This window comes from Pristis pectinata, chromosome 15, assembly GCF_009764475.1.
Source record: "Pristis pectinata isolate sPriPec2 chromosome 15, sPriPec2.1.pri, whole genome shotgun sequence".
NCBI lineage: Eukaryota > Metazoa > Chordata > Chondrichthyes > Rhinopristiformes > Pristidae > Pristis > Pristis pectinata.
The window spans coordinates 28,081,577-28,107,688 of record NC_067419.1 but is presented as its reverse complement, the minus strand read 5'-3'; the positions used below and the strand labels follow the sequence as shown (position 1 = coordinate 28,107,688).

The 26,112-nt window shown below is 41.0% G+C and overlaps 1 protein-coding gene across 6 annotated transcripts in view; it reads right to left on the bottom strand.

Moving 5' to 3' along the window:
• met (MET proto-oncogene, receptor tyrosine kinase) overlaps positions 1–26,112 on the bottom strand; it is a 110,318-nt gene that overhangs the window by 40,827 nt on the left and 43,379 nt on the right. For all 6 annotated transcript variants that reach the window (XM_052030343.1, XM_052030342.1, XM_052030347.1 and 3 more), the window contains one exon: positions 10,472–10,663. In XM_052030343.1, the coding sequence (XP_051886303.1) occupies positions 10,472–10,663 (192 nt within the window). The remainder of the gene's footprint in view (positions 1–10,471; positions 10,664–26,112) is intronic.

Genomic DNA, 26,112 nt, shown 5'->3' with positions numbered 1-26,112 from the left:
GAAAGTACTGGAGAAAGATCATGTCCATTCAACAGTTTAATAGGTCTTAAAAAAAATCCAAACATCTTTTGAACTGAAGTGAAATTTTTACAAGAATGAAATCTTATTCTTTCAAATGTGAATTATTGTTGAGTTAAAAAAATCTTTTCTTTTGTCTTTAAGCTCATTTCTCTCTTAATCTTATCATTCTAATTATTTTGTTTTCTTATGTTATTTAGCAATAAATTAAGTTATAGACTGTGTCTCAACAAGGACTCTTCAGTCCGATTACTGTAAAAACTGGTGTATAGGACAACTGTCTTGGTAGTTTTGGAAGTGGCCTTAAAGGGGAATGTGGGGTGATCTGAACAATGCGCTGATAAATGATACTCGGTAAAATGAGACCTAGTAAAATTTAATGTTTATTGTTTACATTTGTTCAGATTCACAGAAGATACCACATGGGAAGGCGTAGTAAAAATCACTGGAGGTAAAAATGGGTGGATACATTATACATGCAGAGACAAAGTAATTGATGCAATGAAGAAAACCTCACTGATCATATTATTCCTCTAGACCTCCAAGTATCAACTTGACAGACTAGATAATAAGAATTATTTACATTAGTGGGCAATTACATTATTAACTCAATTTTGTGATTTGCTTTGAAGAATGTGAAAAGCAGCCATCCAGCCATTATGATGATTGACATTAAATTGGTTGACTGTGAGAGCAGCCCGAGAATACAATGCATTTAACAGTTTTAAGACTGAGCTAATAAATGCAATTAACTTGGCTTATATAGCTTTTAATTGCACTCATATTGGCCCAGAATATCCTCTCATGCCTACCTGCTAACTCCACTCTTAATTTGTGTGGATTCTCCAATGAGAACTTTCTCAATAAGATCAGCTCTGACCTGGAGCCCTTCATACACTCAGTCCTGATTTGGGGTCCACACATGCTGTCTCACCCATCGAGTTCCTCCAGCAGTTTGTTTTTTTGGTTCAGCTCTGACCTGATAGGTGTGACACTGCATAACACAGAGAATTCTGACTATAAATCTCACAGAAATGCTTTGACAGCCAGTTGAACCCCACTACGAGGCTGAGTTGACTGTCAAAGCTATCAAACACCTTGGATATTCTGCAATGTTTGTGCTGAACGCTGCAGAAAACCACCATTGTTGGTGGCAGTGTCAATCCAAGCCTGCAGGGGGACCATGATGGAGCAGAAAAGGCAAAAAGTTAAAATAATCCCAAAAAAACTGTGCTGAATCAATTGACTTTTATGTTCAGAAATGACAAAAATGATAAATAATTGCATTTTAAAAGTAAATAAGTAAAAATGAAAGCCTTAAAAGAACTAGAAAACATGCGAAAATAATTTATTAGATTTAAGTTAACTCTACTAAATCAAACAATGTTAATTACCTGAAATTTACCTCTTATCCTTGTAGCTGCTGGTTTTCAGTGTAATAAATGAACAGGAAATACAAGAGGAAGTCTGCACTTTGTTCTATAGGGAACATAAGGAAGTTTGGGACTTCTGTATTTGTGCACCTGTACACAGGAATCCCAAACTTCCTTGCTGCGCTGCCAACCTTTTAGCAAAAACTTCCCACCAAGAATGCTTCAACAGTGCTAGCCAAACTTGCAAACTAACTGTGATACAGGACTTCAGGCACATGGTAACATCACCACCTGCAACTTCCCCCAAGGTCAAAGATCATCCTGATTTGGAAATGTAATTACTAATTCTTGGAGCTCCTTGTGTCATAACATATTACAATACGATCTGTAAGGTGCAAACAGTTACCCTTCAAGCAGGCAATAAATGCAGCCTAGATGCAGCCAAAGGCCTCAATGCAGGTGGATCACTAAATACCAGGGGCTGTTTGCTGATACAAAGGTGGGGAGATTTATCTGCAATGGTCAGCAGTCGGGAGGTGGTCAGATCAGCAGGCCATTCTGCCTATCTACCTACCTATTGACTAGATTTTTTCCATGACTACCGGTTCGCAGGTTGGAAATTCTGCTCCATGAGGTCAGGCTCCTAAATACTTAGACAAAGGTAGGCATTAAGGGAGAAGTTAAACAGTTGGGAATTCCAGAGCTTAGGGTTGGCAATGGCTGAAGGCACATTTGCTTCTTGTAGGATGAAGGAAGTGAGAGATGTACTTTAGATGAATGGACCATTCAATAACTACAGAAAGATCTAAAGTATATTTTCTATTTGGTATATTTTAGCAGGCATCTTCTATACAGTGCCTAGCTATTGGTCTCATGGCACTAGCTTTGTCAGCACTATGCGTGTGAAAATGATATACATTATATGATATGCATTTTCTCAGGGCAAATCATGGCACTATGCAAAGTATATATAAAACAAACCTGTTACAAATTCCCTCTGTGTGGATGAGCCATTTTCTGCATTGGAAGTGTATGTAATGATGTCTTTTACAGCATTGCAGAGAGAAATTTGACCCTAAAGCTCAGGTGCTGTCACGATTCCACCAGGTTTCCACTACTTGCTTGAGAGCTGCATAATTTAAGGGTGGGGGTGTGTCCCTGAGCAGATTCTAGCCTGGCACTGGGAACCCAGGTCAGGCAAGGCCCCTTTAAACTTTTTATTTAGGAGCTCTCCTTTGGGCCTCCAAACAAGATCAGGTCAGGTCAGGTATCTTTACTAGTCACATGTACATCGAAACACAGTGAAATGCATCTTTTGCATAGAGTATTCTGGGGGCAGGCTGCAAGTGTCGCCATGCTTCCGACGCCAACATAGCATGCCCACAACTTCCTAACCCGTACGTCTTTGGAATGTGGGAGGAAACCAGAGCACCCGGAGGAAACCCAAGCAGACACGGGGAGAACGTACAAACCCCTTACAGACAGCGGCCGGAATCAAACCCGGGTCGCTGGCGCTGTAAAGCGTTATGCTAACTGTTATGCTACCATGCCTGAGAGGTACTGTGGTACTAACTTCCATCACCCTATGAAGTTCACAAACTTTACCTGAGCTCCCCCACCCCAGTTCAACAATCATTCAGCTTCCCTGTTCACCATCAATCATCTGATATGCCCTCTTCCAACAATCACCCAAACCCCCTCCATAACCATTGATCACCCGTTCCAGGACACCACAAGTCACGCCTATCACCCATGTCCACCACCCCTCCAATCATTGATTGAAGCCCCCAACTCACCAAGCCCTCAGCTCCAAATGCAGGCCCATTACCTCCCATCATTGGTAAACCCCCGTGCCCAAAACATTCCTTCCAATCCATGCCTGGGCTCCCACCTCCAGGCTCTTCTGTCCTGACCTCTCCCAGCCCTGGATGTCCCCAATTTCCTTTGCATGCTCTGCATGATGCAGTTTCCATCTTTAGCACAAGGCCTGTTCAGCACTGGCTGACACATTGGGCTTCCAGCACAACTGACGTTCCAGTCAGTCTTTCCACCACCAAAACTGTCACTGACGCGCCTGGCAGTGACCAAAGTACACTGAGGAAATACTAGGCAAGTGTACTTTAAAGGCACAACATTTTGATGAGATATTGTCTGCTGTGATCAGATGCATGAACCACTTTGCTAAGATTATTTTCCTTTGGAAGAATGATTAATAGCTATTTTTTATCAATTATAAGAATAAATCACTCCATTGTGGCCAATTCAATTACTCATGTAAGGCTTTAGTAATGTGGTCAAAGCAGCTTTTCCTCTCATTATTTTCTAAGAATGAGGGGCTATTGTTCATTGTATTAAATTGTCAATTAACCCATGACAGAAGGATGGCTCAGATTTGTTAAATAGTAACACTTGGCACCATGCCTTGGCTTCAGCTCATTACCCAACTTCAGAGATGACGGCCTGGGTATGGGGATGGGCCCTGATGTGTGGAGGTGGCTCAGGTCTTTCAATCAGGGAAAGACAAGAGAGAAGGTGACCTGGGACTGAAAGCCTCCCTTCCAGGTGTTGTTTCACTTCTGTGTACAAGTAACTCACACCACTGCTTCTCTGGATTATGCTCTCCTCTGAGGTTTTCCTGACGCCCACCCAAGTACCATGTGCCTCCCAATCTGTTGCCAGTCAGCATCCGCTTCCTGCCCGCTCTGCAACGTTGTTGGCTTTTGACACGTTAACAGGACCTGAGAATTAAACATAGATCCAGCAGGCTGCTGAAGCAGCTGAAGATGAGATTTTGACTCAGCCTCTCACCCACCCATCTGGAGTTAAAGGCCCTGGTATTAAAATGGCTTCTAGGCCAGAGAAAATCAAGGGCCAGAAGTGAGGGTGATGTCAGTGCATTTCTCCACATTTCCTTATGACACTGAAGGGGGCCAATTTGACCCATTGATTCTATTCGGGCTCACAGGGCAATCCCACTCCCCACCTCGCTTTCCCTGGAACCTATCCCACCAACATTCCCATCAAACCCTCTAGATTCTACCACTAACCCATCTACTAGGGGCAATTTACAGCAGCCAATTAACCTACCAACCTGAGCAGCATCCGTCTCCTGATATTAAAGCTAGTGTGTTCCTCCAGCATCATAGTGTTTTTCATCTAGATTCCAGCATCTAATGTCCTTTGTTTCTCTAACCTACCACGCTGCATATCTTTGGGATGTGGGAAGGAACCAGAGCACCCAGAGGAAACCCACACCATCACCGGGAGAATGCAACAGGTGGAGGAGTAAGTTGCAATGGTCTCCAGGCTCTGCCCTCCTGGACACAAATGCTGAAACTGGAGGCAGTTGCCGAGGAGGAGGACTCTGTAGGGGCATCAGCAACTTCACCAGATACTGGCAGACATGAATCCCAAATTCTCCATACTACCCAGAGGATAGAGAAGCCCAATGCCATCACTAATGGATCATTAGCACAGGGAATGCCTGACATGGAGTGTCAGCCTCCTTGGATTTTTAAACATGCCTTTTGATTGGGGCATACAAGACAGAAGATATGATATCTTTATTAGCCACATGTACATCGAAACACACAGTGAAATGCATCTTTTGCATAAAATCTTCGGCGGGCAGCCTGCAAGTGTCGTCATGCTTTCAGTGCCAACATAGCATGCCCACAACTTCCTAACCCATACATGTTAGGAATGTGGGAGGAAACCGGAGCACCCGGAGGAAACCCATGCAGACATGGGGAGAACGTACAAACTCCTTGCAGACAGCGGCCGGAATTGAACCTGGCTCACTGGTGCTGTAGTAGCATTATGCTGACCACTACACTACAGTGCCTGCTCACAGCCACACAGGCTTTGTGTAGCAATTGGTCTGGTGCCATTAACAAAATGTCTGGAAACCAATCCATGGCTTTGCAGTGTTTCACTGATATTCATCAACGTAGTCCCTGGCAGAGCAGCAGAAATAATGTGACATGGACCCTGGAGTCAACAGTGAAAGAAAACGTGGATGTGGAGACTCCATTCCAAGAACCCCCAATGCTTATCCTTCTCCCCTTCTGCCAGTAGCCAACATGGTGTCTTACCTCCTAGTGGCTGAGTTTGCCCTCCATGGGCACAGATGAAGCAGTCTTTACAGTTCAAGATCCAAACTCTCCTGCTGATGCACCATGTGGAAGCAGTCAGAAGGATAAAGGGTTTGTATAAGGGTGCTTGACAGAATGTTATGTGGTTGAAATTTACTAGCAGTACCCATAAGATGCATTGAATCACATTATTTCCACAACCTCAGCAATCACATTACTCACATTTGATAAGGCCTTCCATCTCCCAAGGGGTTGGCACCTCTGTACAAATGTAACCCTGGGATGACACCAAGATGCTGCCAGCAAACTCCCGGAAAATGAGTCGCACAGCACAGCACATACACAAACCTGATTATATTCTGATAAGGTTCAGTAATCACACAGGCAGCACTCAAGTATTAAGTATGAATAGGGCACATTCATTTTAAACAAAACTAGGGGGTGGCGGTTAATTTTCTGGTCAGGTAAGTTAGCCCATGTTTCCAATGGTACAGTTTTTGTTACCCAAGATCCAGGAGCTGGAAAAGTCAGGGTACGTGAAGAACATTTGACCCAGGAATTCTTTGACATTGGGAAAGGCAATGTTAGCCAAGCAGTGTGTGGTAGGCCAATGGATACAACTTTCAATTTACTGGAATGTTTTGGGCAACATCTTGCCGCTGTAAAATCCTGTAGTACATGAAGCCGCAGGCTGTATGACTAACGTACACAAAGGGCTTTCCTCCACTTATTCTCTCATTGTGGAGGAAGCAGAGGAAAACCAGTCACAGCTAGGTGTCAGAAAGGGAGGATCATGGGTGGGGATGAGTAAAATTGGGATCTCAACAATTAGATTGGGATCTTAAGAGGTCAAAGCAGTGACTGGATGGAGGGAGGGGTATTAAGATGAGATGGTGTTGGAAGAAGAGAGCCAGACTGCATTTAGGTTATGAGCCAAGGGAGAGCCCAGGCAAGGGGTTAGCTTAAAAGGACACCTACTTAGGGTGGATTCCCTCTACTGGACTCTGTAGACTCTGATTTGCTCAGGCAGGTCCCCTTTAAATGTTACCCAACTGGGCCTCATAAACATGAAGATGCCCTTCTTTAGCTTGGCTAGCCCAAGCCAGCTGTCTGCTGGCCTGAAGATTGTACAAGTGGCCCAAGGGTGAGTGGGGTTTGTACCCTGCTGGGCACATGCTGAATATGTCAAAACATTCCTGTGCAAAAGTGCATTGCACTGCATTAAAGGCACTTGCCTATGCAACTGTGACATTATCTCCCAAACCCACAACCTCCATCACCAAGAAGGACATAGGCTTCGGGCTTATGGTCTAGGTTCCCTCCAAGTCACACACCATCAGGACTTGGGAATATATTGCTGTTCCTTTAGTACTGGTGGTCCAAATCCTAAAACTCCCTACGCAACACACTGAGGGAATACCTTCATCAGAAGGACCAAAGCAGTTCAGGAAGGTGACTCATCTCGAGCTTCTCAAGGTCAATTATGGATGGGCAATTAGTGCTGACCCTGCCAGCAACACCCAGACCCCAAAAATGCTCATAGAGGATTTAAGTAAACAATACACAAACTATTGTTAATCCCTCAATCAACATTATACAGCCATTATTAGATTGTTATTTGTGGGAGCTTGCCGTGCACAATTTGGCTACCATTTTCTACAATGGTAAGTGCGTTTCAAATGTATTTTATTTGCTGAAATGTGCATTAGACCATTTAAAAATGCACATGAAATATACTATATAATGTAATTTTCTTCCACCCAGATACTTCATTATTTAGACCCTTAATATTCCATTATTACTTTCATGGTCTCAATCCTTGTAGTAGCTGCTGTTTTTAATTTCTGAAGAAATAATCATGTACCAATGTTGCTCAATTTTGTGAAATGAACTGAAAAGGAAGTATAAGGCAAAATAATGGGAAGTTCAACTGTCTGTAGGTGACCTATACAAAGGCCCCCTGGTATCAATGGCAAAACAATGAATCCAGAGAAATAATTACAAGTGGGAGTGTCTGGAATCTCACCACATTATGGGAAGTTTTGGGAATCCGATGATATGTTTACATTAAATATGCATTCTTCTGTATATAGGAAACTACAGTGTAGCACTGCATTTCCAAGGCTATGATACATGGATAGCATCATAAAAAGATTAAAAACAGAAAAGGCAGGAAGTGCACAATAGATCAGGCAGCATCTCTGGAGAGAGGGTCCTTGTTACACATTATTGATTTTCACTGGAACTAGCAAAAGCTGAAGATGTAACGAGTTTTAAGTGAGGACAGAGGTAGGATGTAGAGTGGGAGGAAAGAACAACAAGGCATGGTCTGTGATGTGGTGGAATCGGGGCTGGTTATGTCACCAGGAAAGATGTGGATACAAGTCAAGAGGTGCGAGTAGGAAATAATGGAGGTGTCAATGGCAACAGCAGAATCATTAGCAGCACATGTTGTCTGAAAAATTGGGAACAGTGACTATGATGCCATGCATCCAGTGTATTTCATTTTAGAAGAGGAAATGGTGTTCTTAAATTTGAATACAGGCCATCTACCCAAAATTACATGCACCTTGTCTATCCAATGCTAACTCAGTATAGACGCAAGTTAATTTCAAATATCCAGTAATACACAATCTAAAGAGAACACAACATGATTACATTTAATTTAATGTGAATCCACTCTGAACTCATCTTAACTATACACAAGCCAGGTCTGTCCCGGTCAATCCGCCACCGGTACAGCCCTCATTCTCACCCTGTAAGCTGTCCTTACACACTGCTGCACCCGTGGGATCCAGTACACTAGCGACCACACAGCTGTAACCCTACAGCAAGCAAAGCAAGCCAGGCCCCAGGTACAGAATGTCAATGTCCCACCACCAGGACTGCCCTGATGACTCGTTAGCTTGCTGCTATCAAAGGCATTTTCACAATGTTTACATGTCTCTGCTATTAGAGACTTAAAGATATAAACATATTTTAAAAAATATTTGAAAATACTAAGTAATAAGTTTAATTAAAAGTAGATAAACTACTGTAAATTAATTTAAAACATAAAGTGAAATAAAGAAAAGTAAACAAAAAACTAAACCTGAATATTACTTTATAGTTAAGATATTGATCTGAACAGATCAAGGAATGTACATTAAAACAACTAGAAAATTTTTGTATTACTTCCTGCTTTACATTAGAAGAACACACAGATTAGAGAGAAATTATTTTAGCAATCAATAAGATTCAAAGCCCTTCTTAATTTCTGTTTTTCACAGCAAGTTTCCTGTTCCAAGCTTTGGCTGACCTTGAGCATGCATACTTAAAGCATGAGGTTAAATACCATTACTTGTTAACATGCATTGGCTGGATTATAGAAAAGTAAACAAAAAACTAAACCTGAATATTACTTTAGGTTTTTAGTAACGTATATTAAACAAATTACATTTGAAAAAATTCTGTACTAATCTTCTATCTGGAACTTTAGCTGACAGCTGTGAAAGACAAATTTGGTCTGGCTGATTTGTTTGCTGCTGGCTGAAAGCTGTACTCAGCTTCAAAATACTCAACATGGCTTCAGCCTGTGTACTTCCTGTTCCTTTGAAATAACAACAGCTTCTTGCATTTAAATGTTGTACCTTTAACGTTGAAGGAAACAGCCAAATACACCTAACAAAGATGCAATCAGACACAAATGGATATAGCACTAAAGAAGGCAACATTAAAAGGACATGAAGCTAATGGAAAAATTTGCAAGATTGATATCAGATCTAATTGGAAAGGCTGCCCAGACTGAGGCTCTTTTCTCCACAAAAGATGTTGAGGGGCAAAGTTTTAGTTATCTTTAAAGCTCTATGAAGGCTTGTTAGAGAAGATGAGGGGAAATTCATTTTACTTAGAACAGCCTTAAACTAAAAACATAAGTATAAAACAGTCACTTACAAACTCAGTAAGGAATTCAAGACAAATTGTCAGAACCTGAACAAAATATCTGGTCAAATTAGAAGGTAGGAAAGTACACGAGAGAGCAAAGAATCTGCTTTTGTTGACACAGTGGACGCGTGAGCAGCAGAAACAACAGCAGAGATCTCATGGGCCAAATGGTCATGTGTCAAAGATTTGATGCTATGTTAAAGGTGAGGTGGGTTCAAAGAAGAGGTCTTAAAGGAAGCAAAAGTACGTGGGAGGCAGGAGGCAACTCCAGAGTGTATGGTCTCTGTCCACCATATTACAAATGAGAAAGATAGTGGACTTTACCATCACACTTAAGAAACTGACAGTGGAAAAACTGAGGTGTTATCTTTGTTCTCAAGGATGATTCCAGTAAAGCTCTAACACAGCAGGAAGCAACCACTTGGGTGAGGAGAGCCTGGCTATCTGATTTATGTGCTAGGTTCAGGCCAGATATACTGTATATTCTGATAAAACATTCACATCAACCATGGTCAAGATGGGTATTATACATGGACAGAGCTTTTCTGATGAGATCCATTCAGGTTGGAATGGCTACTCCAGTTAAGCACCAGATATGCTCAAGTCTGCAATGCTTGGACTTGTGGAAGTAAATATCAAAGGCATGATGGGGAAGCAACTGGGGGAAAAGTAAAGGTTTCTCTGCCATAAAGATAATATCAGGTCAAATGGGAAAGGTTGAAGAATTGGCAATTGGAAATAACATGGTGAACAAAAAAAAAGATTAGATAGTGGAGCATTGATAACTGCAGTTGCAAATGATTTATATGAGAAATGGCCTTGTATGGGATTAAGACCAGAGAAGTAGAGGGGTCAAAAGAACTGGCAAAGCTAAAAGTGGTAGCTGTCAATAGGGACAAGGGATTTTCAATGAAAGGAGAATGGTAAAATCAGGAGTGAGGAGGAAATGTAGAGACTGAAGGAGGAAGGTATTTTGTTGAGAAATTCAGAGTAGGGTACTGGTGAGGTGGAGAAATAAAAGAAGGATAATATAATATTTCAACAGCATAATCCAAAGCCTACCTGCATAACGCGACCATCGGCAGTTCCCAGATTTGCAATTGTTACTTTTCCTTGTGTGAAGACTGCAATTGAAGTTAACAAGGTGTTTTGGAATTGCCCAAGAAACAGGTCCAGCCGTTGTGCAGGAATTGCGCTCTCCATCTGAAATCCATCACTGTTTCCTCCACAAGCCTTCTCTTTGGGTGAGGAGCTCTACAGGAAGAAAACAAAAAATAGAACAGAATAGTTCAATTAATTAATTTTGCAATGACATTCAGTACGCCACATGCAAATAGGCTTGAGATGGTTATTTATTATGTCACGGTGCAGATGTTAAACAGATATTAATAAAGCAGAAATATTCAAAATAATTTTCAGAAAAACTTTCAATCAATTATTTTTTGTTTTCTTCTGAAAGCATTATATGGATGTCTATGGCAGGGGTCAAAGACTGTGGACAACTTTATTGCTCCTCATAAATTTCAGCAACAAGACATGTTGTTTAGTAAAGAGAAAAATATTCAGATTTTAGCTTCTATGAGTAAACATCTCAGCCAATGGCTCAAGAACCAGAAACAATGATGTAAAATGCAGGAAACACTCAACAGGTCAGCCAGCATCTATCGAAGAAGAAATAAGAGTTAAATTTTCACATTTAAGAGCCTTCATCAGAAAAGAGAGAAGGAAAGCAAGTTAATTTCAAGTTGCAAAGGGTTGAATGAGAATGTGTCATGAAAAATTGAGTGATCTTGTGTGGGGGTTGCAAAGGGGTCAGTCCTTTCTGAAGCAACAATCTGCTGGAGAAACTCAGCGGTCGAGCAGCATTTGGGGGGTGGGGGGGGGAAAAAGAACTGTCGACGTTTTGGGTCACAAACGTGCATCAGGAATTTCAGAATGCTGAAAGAGGATGGGAAGGTAAGATGTGTCTGGCTGAAGGTGGCAGAAATTGCAAAAGATGATCTGTTGAATGTGGAGACTATTGGAGTAGACGAGGACCAGAGGAACTCTATCCTTGTTCCATTAGGGAAGGCAGGGATCGTAAGCAGAGGTGTAAAAAAAAAAATCTATGAGCAGTATTCAATTCAAAAACCAGACTGGAGAAAATGTTATCCAACAGTAAGAGACTTTGAACCACTGTTACATTCAATGACAGCTTTAACAGAAGGCAAAGCTCAACCTCCAACATCTGTCTAAGGCTCAGGGGTACGCTGGGGTGGTGTCTGTGCACTACACAGCACAAAGTCTAACCTTGCCAGGGGACTGGAAGGTGCTGAGAGCCAGTGGGATCAGCCCTCTACTCTGGCCCATGTAGGTAGAATTACGTGGGCACTGCTGAAGGTAGTTCTGGGTAGCTGGTTCACTCCAGCATCGTCAGCCCAGCTCTTTTATTTAAATTTTTGGCATTGACAGGATTTTGTTTTATCGGCATTACATTAACTTCTGCATCAACCTGTGATATTTTAATAAGCTTTGCACAGGGGCATGAATATCCCTTTGGAGGTTTGCAATTTTAATTTTTCACCATTCAGTAAGTACTATTTTTTACCTTCTTAATACCAAGGTGGATGAACTTGCATTTGTCAATCCAGAAATCTATTTGCCACAGTTTTGGAAGATCACTTAACTTCTATAATTTAGGCTTTCAGCTACACTACTTATAATGCCATTTCATCTTTGTGTCATTGCTAAAGGTATATTTCTTTCTGAAAATCAAAAAAAAATCTACAGATGTTAGGAATCTAAAATAAAAACAAAAAATGTTGAAAATACTCAGCAGGTCAAGCCCCACCTGTGGGAAGAGAAGCAGAGATAAGTTTCAGGTTGAAGACCCTTCATCAGAACCTCGACCTGAAACATTAACTCTGCTCCTCTTCCCACAGATGCTGCCTGATCTGCTGAGTATTTTCAGCATCTTCTGTTTTTATTGTACATTTCTTTCTTATCCCACCACCTTGGTCATTAATAAATAGACAACAATTGAGGTCCCAACAAGGTTCCTGTGGGACATAACGAATCATATCTTGCTAATTTGAGCACTTGTCCAGTGTTATCACTCACTGCCTCCCACAATAAACTAATTTCCTAACCAGGTCAATAATTTGTATTCTCCCCATTACTTTATTAATCTTTTAAAAATATTCTGCAAGACCTGAAGCATCCTGGCAACAATGCTAAAGTTGTCTGTAGTATACCAAAGCAGCAATAGTTGCCATTGTAGAGGAACAAATCTGTACTTAACCAATGGGTCCATAACAAAACCAATTTCCCCGTCACAGTAGCAGTCACTGTATATAAAAACATCTCATGGTTTTGAAACCCTCTGCGAACTACTCCACCAACTTTCTCTGCTGTAACCAGAACAATCCCAACTTGTTAGTCTCTTAATAACTGAAATCTGTGGGGCCATTCTGGTAAATCTCCTCTGCAGCCTTTCCAAAGCAGGACACCCTTCCTGGTTTGTGGTGCCTGAACTAGACACCACATCAAGCATGTGAAGAGGCTAGAGTAGGGGAAAGAGTGGAGAGTGGAAGAACTGGGTGGAGAAGTGGGGGGTGGGAGGGTGAGGGAGACAGTTAGAGGGAAGGGTGACAGAGAAGGGAGACTGAGAAAAGGGGAACTAGAGCAAGGAGGGGATCAGAATGGGATAGGTTTGCATGTGATGGAGAGTGGCCAAGGAAGAGGTTGGGAGTCATGTAGACTTGTTTCCATGTGTATGAGTATGGGTGTGTGTCTCCATGTACGAGTAGGTTTTAAGTTGTACAGCGCAGCTGATCTCCTATTGTATTGGAACTCCTTGCATTGGAGGTGCTCAGTCTATTAAGTCTGTGTGCTTACCTTAAAATAAATCACACACAGGCATCTTCCACTACAGAATTGGAGAGGAAGCAAGTCTCCTTCAATCCTGAGGGACTGCACAAGAAGCAGATCATCACACAGGATTACATATTGCCAGCTGTGGGTGACTTAGCAGGACTTCTGCCTCTGAGCCAGAAGACTTGGGGGTTCATGTTTGCCTCTAGTGACTTCAACACAAAAATTAGGCTGATGCTCCTGTTCTGGATCAATGGAGCTGCAGTTTTTTTGCGTCAGATGTTAAACTGAGGCCTCATCTATTTTCGGTGGATGCAAAAGATCCCATGGCAGCATTCTGAACTGCAAGGAAGATATTCTTGGTGCCCTTGCCGATATTTAGTTTTTAAATCAACATTACTGAAACAGATAATCTGATTATTATCACATTGCTCTTTGTTGTGCTTAGATTGCTTCCTTTGTTACAACAATGACTTACTACTTTGGCTGGAAAGGACTTTGAATATCCTGAAATGGCTATGAAAAGCACTGTATAAATGCAAGACTTTCCCTTCTTTAATGTATGGATACAGGCTATATTTCAGGAAAGCCGGCAATATCAGGTGTCATTACTCATTGTCTAATTTATTTTGCAGCAAATTCAGCATCTGAATTCCACTACAAAGATAAAATTGAATATAGATTTTCCATTAACACTGACCTCTCTGTCATTTTCCCTTCAGGGAGTGGGCATCAATCAATTTTATTTCTGTCAAACAGAGAATATTGGCAGTTTTAAAAATTATTTATGGCAATAACCACTGATCAGTAAGCCTAAGGCATTCAGTCTGAAATTACTGATGTTAGGAACTCTCACCAAAACGTCCAAGGCTATGGATCATTGATGGCTATGGAATTAGCAGAGACGGGTGATTGGATACAATCTCATCAGGAAGGAAGGAAGGAAGGAGAAAAGTTTAAAACACTGCTGAAGTCCATTATATTTAAGTCTTGCCATTAAAATGCTGTTTCGCAAGTCCTATAAGTGCAGTTAGGATCAAGTGCAGGCGTAATACTCCATAGTGTTACGGACTCAGTGAAAGTCCCTTTAAGATAGAGAGTGTGTGTATGTGTGTGTGGGGCGTGCTTACGTCAATAGAAGATAAAGGACGTAATGACGTTGTTGAAGAAGTCAGAAGAAGAAGAGAGAGAGAGAGAAGGGAGAGAGACACCAGCCTGCTTGTTTTCTCTATCGATGGATGAGAAACAATAACTGTGTTTGCCACTGAAATCCATGTATGGAAGTTGGAAGTAATCCAGTGGAGTTCACTTTGTTGCTGACCTGTAGAAGGAAACAGGTATTTGTGTGTGGACGACCATGGTTCGGATGCTTTTCGGGGTGAGGAAGTCACTACCGAGTAAACACTGGAGTGTCGTTTGGGGTCCATCGTGGAACATTTGGATTTCGTATGTACTCTCTCTCTGTTTTTCTACATCTACATCTTATCTTCAGACAACGGTGGTTGTTGAAGAAGCCCTTGCTCATGTTTCACCTTATGGCTTGCGGAACTGAACTTTAAGAACCATTCCGGAACTTGGAGTTTTGGACTTTGTCACACACACACGAAGAGTTTAGTTTTGGGGTTAATGTTCGAGGTTTAACATTTTTGAATTCTAACATACTAACATTTTTACTTTTATTTTACGTATTATCATAAGTAGTGATTAATAAAATAGTTTTTAACGCTGAATCATGCTCAGTGTGTTTCTTTTGTTGCTGGTTTGTGACAAAATTGGGGCTTCCTCACCCCGAAAAGCATCCTAACCATGGTCGTCCACACACAAATACCTGTTTCCTTCTACAGGTCAGCAACAAAGTGAACTCCACTGGATTACTTCCAACTTCCATACATGGATTTCAGTGGCAAACACAGTTATTGTTTCTCATCCATCGATAGAGAAAACAAGCAGGCTGGTGTCTCTCTCCCTTCTCTCTCTCTCTCTTCTTCTTCTGACTTCTTCAACAACGTCATTACGTCCTTTATCTTCTATTGACGTAAGCACGCCCCACACACACATACACACACTCTCTATCTTAAAGGGACTTTCACTGAGTCCGTAACAATAGTGAATAGCCCTGTGATACATGGTTCAGGCTCAAATGTGAATACCACCTTGGTGAATTTTAACTGGTAACATCCTATTTTAGTTTCCCTGTTAGAGGGGTAAACTTTTCCCTTCGGCAATAATTTAAAAAGGAAACCTAGATTCAAGCACAGAAACATGGGTTGCAGAATTTATTATCAAGACAGGAACAATTATATATGGGTGATTTCACTGGCATGATGCATCCTAAAGGCATTACTGATGATACAAAAATAGAATGGCATTTTAGAACTAAAACAACAACTATGTTAGTGCCTTTAACACAGCAAAACATCCTCAGGAGCTGCATAGAATTATCAAACAAGTTTCAACATCGAGCAACATATATTAAGACAGTGGCCTGAAGCTTGGTCAATATATCAGGAAAAATTGATGAGGGGAGAGAGTAAGAGAGGCAGATTTTTACATACTAGTTGGGGGTAGTGTGGGAAGGGATTGGGGTGGGGCAAAGGGAGAGCTGAGTAATCCATTGCTACCTGAGGCTGAACTGAACCTGCTCAACCAGGCCCCCTTTTTATAACACCAAAGGAGGCCTCACAAACATTATGAAGTTCTGCTTCTGATCACAGGTAATCGTCTAGTAACATTTGTCCGAGCCAGGTACACCTGATTACTGCTGTTATCAGGATATAGACTTCATCTGGGGAAGTTTGCATGCTGCCAACTTCTAGCACAAAACCCTCCACTAAATCACTGGTATGTGACTATCTGGGAGAATGCAGGGAGAAGAATCTATAGATTACAAATCTTTAAAATAACATTTTCTAAATTAATATTTTTCCTTGATAATTGCTAATTGTTCTTCCCTGTCCCAGGACATCACTGCAGAAGTTCCCTGGACAGAGTACAAGACCCAGCCTTCATACACTGTTTCATCAGTGACCCTGCTTGCGTCATAAGATCACACAGGGAATGTTTGCTGATGATTATGCAGTGTTCAATTCCATTCCGAATTCCTCAGCAAATGAAGTAGCCCATTCCTGTATGTAGCAAGACCTAGACAACATTCAGATATGGGCTGATAAGTGGCAACTAACATTCACACCAGAAATGCCAGACAATCACCAGTTCCAACAAGAGTGTCACCTCCCACCCTTAACACTCAGTGACATTGCCGTTGCTGAGTTTCCCACATCAACATCCTAGAGGTCACTATTGATCAGAAATTCATCTGGACCTGCAACATAAATGCCAAGGCTGCAAGAGCTGCTCTGGGTCTCCTGTGGTGAGTGATTCACTTCTTGACACCTCAGAAGATATCTACCACCTGCAAAGCACAAGCCAGGAGTGTGATGGAATACTCTCTCCCTGTCTAGATGAGTACAGGTCCAACATCACTCAAGGAGCCCAATACCATCCAGAACTAAGCAACCCACTTGATTGGTATCTCAATCACCCTAAACAGTCATTCCCTCCACCAGCAAGTGCACAGTAGCTCCAAAATGTAGCATTTACATTGGGAGGTTATTCAACAGCTCCTCCCAAAACACCCAAACTCTACCACCAAGAAAGAGGGCTGTAAGTGCAAGGGAACATTACTGCCTACATTTTCCCTCCAAGTTTCATGCTATCCTTGCGTGGAAATATATAACTGTTTGTTCATTGTTACTGGGTCCGTTGCTGGAGCCCCCCATCCGACAGCAGTGTGGGAGCACCTTCACCAGGACTACTGCAGCAACTAGTTTGCCCTCATGGGAGAGCCTAGGGCTACACAGCATGGTCTCAGAATATGGGGACTTAACCCAGAAAGCTGTGGAAGCTGAACCCTCGAGCATATTCACAGCTGAAATAGATAGATTTTTAATTGCTGAGTGAAAAAGGTTATGGAGGGAGGATTGTGAGTCAGAGGTGCACAACACAAGAAACAGGGCCTCAATCCGAGCCAACTATCCAGCATCAATTTTTACATCGATCCTCACATTCCCATGTGGTTCTCAAACTATTACAAGGAAAAATAAGGTGAATGTTTGCAGTTTTTGGCTGCAGTCAATAATCTGAAGACCTGCTTGAAAACCGTCCAAAAGTCTGAAATTGACTTTTTTTTAAAAAATCATTGCTTCAACCATCCATGAGCCAGTGCAATGAGCAGCAGCTTAGATAAAGGAAGAATAAATAAACATATTAGGAGTGGCAATCTGATGGGACTTTATAATATAGGTGAAAATGCTTTTAAGCACGAAAATAAGTATTTTTAATCAGCTTGTCTAACAGTCCACTTGTGAGTAATCTAATCTCAAATGACTGGAAAGGACTTAAAATAAAAGATTAATGGATTTTTACTAGAACTTAGTTATCAGTTTCCTAGCAAATTAAATGTATTTTTAACATTTAAAAGTTTTGAAAAAAAAATACCCACGTCTTTTGCCTAAAATAATTGCTTCTATTTGTAGGGAAAAAATGGCATATTCCATTAACAAACATGAAATAAATTATTACCAAAACACATAAGGTGGTGTTAGAGGAAGCCATTAAAAAACTTGTATGAGGAGGTAAATTTTAAGAAACATCCTACAGCAGGACAGATGAGTGATGAGGCAAGGGAGTTCCAGATCTTAGGGCCTTGACAGCTGACACCAAGAGCATCAATGGAGAAGTGATTATATTTATGAAGTGGAACAAGCCAAAATTAGAGGAGTGTAGATAATTTGGTAGATAAGGTTATAAGAGAAGGGCAGGACAGGATCATGGAAAGGTTTGAAAACAAGAACATGAATTTTAAATTAGGGTGTTGCTTCAACAGGAGCCGGTTTGGGCCAGTAAGCACAGGGTGAACAGGACAGTGCAAGTTAGGGCAGTACCTAAGCTCTGGAGCTCTCTCTGATTTCACTATTTATGGGCAGCAAAGTTTTGGATGACCCAAGTTTACAGAGGATGGAACAAAGAGAGGGCAGCCAGGAATATGTTCGAATAGTCATGTCCAGAATTAACAAAGGCAGGGTGAAGTTTTCAGCAGTGGATGAGCTGAAGCAAGTAAGAACCTGTATTGTTGGTGGAAACAGGCAGATTTAGGCCACAGATGACACCAAGGCTGTGTATAGTGTGACTCAATCTCAGGAAGTTTCCAGAAAGAGGGATGGAGGAGGGCAAGGGAATTGGAGGTGGTGATGAGGGGATTGGAGGAGTCAGAGGACATAGCAAGGGAACGGAGTTTGTATTGGGCCCTGAAGGCAATGGCTCCAGTCCTCCTAATATTTAACTTGAGGAAATTTCTTCCAACCCAGTTCTGGATGTTAGACAGACGGACTGACAATTTAGAGGCACTGAATGGGTCAAGATGGGTGGCGATGTAAAGTTTGTTCTCATCAGGAAATCAATTGAAACTGAGGCCATGTCTTTGGTTGATGTTGCTGAGAAGCAACATGTAGATGATAATTAGGAGAGCACCAGGAATAGATTGTTAGGAAACACTGAAGGTAGTGGTAGGGACACAGGAAGAGAAACCATTACCAGTGATTACTTGGCTGTGACTGGACAGGTAAGAATGGAACTACTGTGACTCTGATCCCATCCCACTGAATGATGATAGCAAGGCAATGGAGGGAAAAATATCAACTGTGTCAAAGGCTGCAGACAGATCAAGAAAGGTAAAGGAGGATGGATTTTATTTGTCACAGTCACATAGGGGATCATTAATGAATTTGAGCAGTACAATGGCAGGGACAGAACCTGAGAGGAGGGATTCAGACAATCAGTTCCAGGTAAGATGGGCAAGAGTTTGGGAGGCTGCAACGCATTTAAGGAGAGGAAAGGAAATTGGAGATGGGGCAGTAGGATGGGAAGGTCAATGGCTGGGTTTTGAGGAGAGAGGTAATGATGGCAGACTTAAAAGGGGCAGATGGCTCTGTGGTAACTGAGGAGAATGGATCATTAACAATATCGGCTAACGCAGGAGTCAGGAAGGGACTTGTCATTGGTTGGTTAGTGGAAACAAGAGGTGGCCCTGATAAACATGAAGGAACTTACCAAAGGCAGGGAGAAGAGAAAGGAGACAATCCAGAGAAAGATGTGAGTTTGGGACTAGGGATAGAGGTGGCATAGAAGTTTGGCCTGGTAGGCTTGTGGAAAGAAGTTAAATGGCAGAGGGACAGACCAAATGGTCTCATTCTTGATGACAAATAGGACTATGCCTCTTCACATTGCCAGCAGCACCTCCAAAACAAAAACAAAGTTGGGAGAGGGTTTTAAGAAGATAGCTTGGAGTAGAGAAAAGAAGCCATGGGTTATCATTGCTGCTCCTGGAATGGAAGGGCCTACTAATGCTTTATGTCATCTAGCCAGATTCGGCAGTAAACAATTAAACCAATTGTTCATTTTGTCTTTTTAATTCTGTACCCCTTGGATTTAAAAGAGCAGAAGTGAAGGCTATATCTGGTGTGTGCATAGGTCCAAAAAAAAGTAAAACTTTTAAAAGAAACCAGAGTGTTCAAGCTGGAGGCAAGTAGTTTGCTGAACAGATTGAGATGGTTGGGTTTGTGAAAGTGCAACTGTAATGAACTATGTGTGAACCTTCTCCAGGAGCAGACAGAGAAAGAAGTCGGGAGGAGTTGGGGGGACAGCAATATAAGGAAGTGAATGAGGACATGCCTATCAGTGACCGAGAAGATGGGATTGGTAAAGCCACATTGGATGACAAGATGAAGCAAATCAATGAGAAGATGGATTGGTGTTTACATGGAGGAAGAAAATAAGGATAGTAGGGCACTGAACTCCAAGGTGAGAGTGCAAGGTTACTTGAGATACTGGTTGAAATCAGAGGATTAGAAGTTACTCAATGCAGAGGATAATGGAGAAGAGCAGTGAAGATGTCTCAGTGAAACTAAGTGCATCAAGAAATTTAACAGAGCTTCCTTGAAGGTCCTCTACAGGTGCAATTAGCAGAATTTTGACACAGTGATTATTTCAGTCTGGGGGTGTGCACAGATATGCGGGTGGAGTTGGCTTCCAGCTTAATCAGCATTAAAACTACAAAGAAATTTGTGCTGTGCATCATTTCTGTTTGACCGTCCTTGATCTTTTGAGTCTGATTTCAGGCAAATTCCAGGCTAGAATAAAAACAAAATGATCCCATATTCCCCTGTTTAATATCAATCGGTGTTAAATGATCTTAAGTACAATAATTAACATAGCAAATGGTACAATAAATCCCACAATCAAAAGGAAAGACCAAGTACTCATTTTGAATTTAGGTTCTGAATTTTTGCTAGATTCAACAATCAGAAATGAACTGTGCTCATCAATGTCTGGTCACATTTACAGATAAATGCATTGTGCAGGGGCTTATGTATCAATTGAAAACTGAAAATAACAACTTTTGCATGGCTAGAAGTCACAATTAGCAACAGTAGATTAAAAATAAACACATACACTCAGAATCATAAGCTTCTATGAATTGCAGTCTTTTCATAATTTAAATGTCCCCAGGAACACATGCTGTCTGCCACACTTCACATCATACAATTCAAAACCAAAAGTCTATTATGTGAAACTTGCTGATCAACAGTCTCCTTCCTATATTGTTGAATGCAGCTTTGTTCACTGACATGATGTAAGTAGTAGATGAGGTTTCTATCTAAGTTTAGATCACTTTAGTGGTGAAAATCATTGCCACAAGCTAATTATGTTCAAGGTAATAAACGTTGTTCTGTATGCTCCACTATTGCTCAAGGAGATACTTCAGCAAGCTTCTTTATTCAAGTTTCAAGCAGTACAATGTAACAATAATCACTGAGTACCCACAGACACGTTTACTGTGACTCCATTTCAGCTTGTGCACTGAGTTTAAAACAAAACACCTTACGTGCAATCCAAAAACATGTTCTTTATATAAGTTAATGCATGTCTACCATCATTAAGAACAAAACTCTGCAATCTTTCTTTTCACAAAAGTTTCCATCCTTATGTACCTTCCTGGTTTAATTTGGCACTTGCATGGAATACTTAAGCTGTCTAGGAGTGATCACTGGGAGATGGACTGCACCCTCTCCCAGTCCCCAATCTCACTCCAACCTCCTTCCTGCTTTCTTCTGCTGGTCTAGTTGTCCAGCTGACATGGTTGACCTCTCCAGACAATGTGCTGGTGCTCCCATGCTTTGGTAGGCTGGTATTATCATGTGTTACACATCAATATAGCAAATAACCATGAAGCAGCAGTGCGCCTAATTGGCACCCAACATTCACTCTCTCCACCACTGGTGCTCCATGTTGCAATGTGCATTATTTGCAATATTGACAGATTTTCTTTGAAACCCACAACTTTTGCCAGTTGGAAGGACAAAGTTAGCGAGTCCGTGAAACCCTCTATGAGTTCTCCTCCAAATCATGCAAAGTTTGTAGCCCATAAATTGGAACTCTTTATCCGACAATAGTGGGAGTACCTCCACGGCAAGGAGTTGTAAAAAGTCTCCAGCTTCAAAGTGATGACCCCTGACATTCTCAAGGTAAATTAACGGTAGCCTTGTCAGAAAAACCCACACTCCATAAATGAATGAAACAAAGGAATGTAAAGCAGATGCAACAATCAGAAATGTTCTGGGTTTTGTCAGAACACCTTGCAGCAAGGAGATGGATAATGCACACATCCATATGAGTGTTGAGATCACATCTAATTGTGACGTCTATTATTCATTTTTACTTATGAATCAAAATTGTATTTAATCATATTAATTTTCCCCTATTAGCTACACAAAGCAAGTGGAAGAGGAAAATAAACTGATTACAAAAGGTGCGAGTGTTGCTTCTACATGAGGCACTGATATTGAAGAGATAATCTTGCACAGACCTGCAACTTGTAACAACCCTCCTTACTGACTTCCTCTCTTCCACCACTCTTCGTAAATTTCAAGATACAAAATATGATCCGTGCGTACTCTGTCCCAAAGACAATAAATTATCCTCTCCTTCAAATCCTTCCATGGCCCTGCCATTTGTAAATTCTTCTATTCTTACTTTCTCCTCAAAGCCTTATGCCTTTCAGTGGATTCAGTGGATGTCCTGAGCTTCAGCTACTTTGGATCTGTTAGGAATGTCGTCCCTAAGCTGTCTATCTCTATGGCCACCTTTAGAAAAACCTTGCCTAATTATACTTTTCCAGCCCAGTTTTTGGCCATTTAATGAACCATGACTCCTGGTACATTCCTTTAATCTTCATCATATTTTCCTGCTTCCTCACCATTTCTCCATACCCTCACCATCCTAAGCAAATCACCATAGGATTTTTTCTGACCTTGAAGGCAGCATATATAAATACGTTATGTTGATCTGAATTCATCATGCTTCAGTTAAACAGACCAACAATATTAAAGTGCACAGGGTTGGCAGTTAAGTGTAGACCAAGAGAGAGTATTGTTTGAAACTGAAGTGACAAAGAATATCGCAGGAATTTGAAATGGAAACCAACAGCATTGATTTCCCCTTATTCCAGTACAGGAAAATGTCCTGTGCTTCTCTAACTATTAGTAGGTTCCTTTCTCATCTGGCCCCCTCTCATCACTAAACTGTCCCTTTTTTGGTTTGCTCTTTCCTTTCAGATTTTAACCAAGGATGAAGTTCCACTATTACATTCGATAATGCTTTGAGCTTACTGAATTGGGTAACACACCTAGTGTACTTTCTATTCCTTTCCACGGCAAAATAATGAGTGGTGGAACAGCACAATGAAAGAATACATATTTTGTAAGCATACACATTTTGAGGTCAAATGACTTACGTGTAACCAATCACAGTTTAGTTTGTGGATAAAGAGTCTAATCTCACTTTATGTTTTGAACTGTGTTCAACTTATAACATTTGACAAATTAGTTCTTGACATTTCCTTAGAAAAACTTCAAAACTACAAGCAAGTACCACAAAACTATACAGACATAAAAAAAAATATGCTGAACGGTACTTTAAAATTCTTTGTGAAATTGGACCTGCCTAACAAATCATGTGTACTTCAGCTTGGAGGCAGCTCTGAACATGAGGTGGTTTTGACTTTGACCTTGAGCTAAGCCTACAAGCCTCTTCATGTTGCTCAGCACAACCTTAGATTCTACAGTGCATTTCATACCCACATTCATTGTAATGTTATGTGATACAGCCCAATAACCACAAAACTGCAATGGTGAATTTGTTGCAACATGCATTATTAGCTACTTTTTTTCCTTTCCTTCTCCTCTCCAGCTTCTAACATACCAGTCTTACCACTCCCGGAGGTGCAAAGGGACTTGGGAGTCCTAGTGCAGGATTCCCTAAAGGTTAACTTGCAGTTGAGTCGGTAGTAAGGAAGGCAAATGCAGTGTTAACATTTATTTCGAGAGGACTAGAATATAAAACCAAGGATGTAATGCTGAGGCTTTATAAGGTTTTAGTCAGACCACATTTGGAGCACTGAGAGAAGTTTTGGGCCCCATATCTAAGGAAGGATGTGCTGGTATTGGAGGGGGCACAGAGGAGGTTTGCAAGAATGATCCCGTGAATGAAAGGGTTAATGGATGAGGAGCTCTGGGCCTGATTGGGGGTGGGGCATGTAGGATCTCATTGAAACCTACCGAATATTGAAAGGCCTGGATAGTGTGGACATGGAGAGGATGTTTCCAGCAGTGGGAGAGTCTAGGACCAGAGGGCACAGAACAAAGATGAGGAGGAATTTCTTTAGCCAAAGGGTGGTGAATCTGTGGAATTCATTGCCACAGACAGCTGTGAAGGCCTAGTCATTGGGTACATTTAAAGTGGAGGTTGATAGGTTCTTGATTAGTAAGTGTGTTAAAGTTACAGGGAGAAGGCAGGAGAATAGTTTTGAGAGGGAAAAATAAATCAGCCATAATCGAATGGTGGAGCAGACTCCATGGGCTGAATGGCTTAATTCTGCTCCTATGTCTTATGGTCTTGCATTCAAGTGCAGTGTGGCATTAACACCAAATTCATGGCTTAGTACATATGAGAAAACAGCCAGATTGATTTCTTCCTCCATTAAAATAATCTTTAAGAGTTGAAAAATATAGCCACTGAACGAACACCATCATACTTGCTTCTTGTACATAACAACAGTTTTATTTTTTTTAAAATTGTATTTAAGACAGATTTGCATTCTTTAAATAATCTCTTTTCAGAAGGATTGAAGCTAAAAGGCCACTATGGCATATAGTGTCTCTAACATTAGAGCATATAAAACTGAAATCAAACTTTGTATTAGCATAAAACACAATGTAGCATTCACCTTATTCCACTCAAGACTTTCATGATCATTACTTGGTTCAAATGAGCTACAGTATACCATTTATTTCACCAATATTTGAAATTGGTATCTTCCAGCTGGGTGAAAATTGAGGGCAATTGTGCAATATTAACATTCAAAAAGGGACATCAATTAGTCGTAGAGTTGTACAGCACAGAAACAGGCCCTTTGGCCCACCACATTCATGCCAATCTTTTTGCTCATCAACACTAATCCCATTTACCTATATTAGGACTGCATTTTTCTATGCCTTACCTATTTGAGTGTTTATCTAAATGTTTCTTAAATATAGTGATTGTATCCGACTCCACCACTTCCTCTGCGGCACAGTCCAGATATCAGCCACTCTCCGTGTAAAAAAAAACTTTCCCCTCAAATCCCCTTTAAAAATTTTTCCCCTCACCTTAAACCTCTACCATCTTGTTTTTGATACCCCTACCATGGGAAAAAAGATTTTAACTACCTACCCTATCTATTCCTCTTATAATCTTATTTTCTTCTGTCACCCCTCAGCCTCCTTTACTCCAGGGAAAACAAGCCCGGCTTATCTAATCTCTCCCCATAACTAAAGTCCTCCAATTCAGGGAACATCCTAGTGAATCGCCTCTGCACTCTATCCCACACAACCACATCTTCTCTACAGAATGGCATCCAGAACCGCAAACAATGTTCTAAGTGTGGCCTAACCAGTGTTTTGTAAAGTTGCAACACAGCTACCCAACTCTTTTATTTAATGTTCCAACCTATGAAGGCAAGCATGTCATATGCCTTCTTCACCACCCTACTAACCTGCCTTGCCACTTTTAGGGAACTATGGACTTGGACCTCTTGGTCTCCCTGTTCATCAACATTTCTTCATGCCCTACCATTTGTTGCTTATGTTACATGTAAACATTCACAATTAAACACACTCTAGGATGTTGCAGAGTACTTGGTGTGATCTCTGCAGTGGGGTGAATTGGAGAATCAAACGATATGGGAAATTAATTTAACAGGAATCATTAACAACCATCCACACAGATGATAGCCAACCAAATGAAGGCTTTATCCCTCAAACCAATCTCTTCCTATCACCTTTAAGACACTGCACCCATTATGTTACTAGCATAATGATTCACATATCATTATCAATTTGCAAAACAAATGATTGAACTGCTATTCAAAACTGGTATTTTCGTTTTAGGTGGAAATGAAAAAAAATTGCATAATGAATTATATTTGCCTAATGATGTAGAATTTCAAAAATATAGCTCTAATACTAAAATGAAACTGTGGATGCTGAAATCTGAAATAAAAACAGAAAACAGTGAAAGCACCACCACATTTTAGGAAGTATTCACAGAGAGGAAACAGGGTGAACAATACAGACTTATGGCCATTCTGAAGAATACACTCTTATTTTGCATCTGGGCTGATTAACCATGTCCAAAATAGAGATGTAATCCAGCTTTCATATTCTGTGCATTGAGATTGTTTAAGCATTAATGTTAGC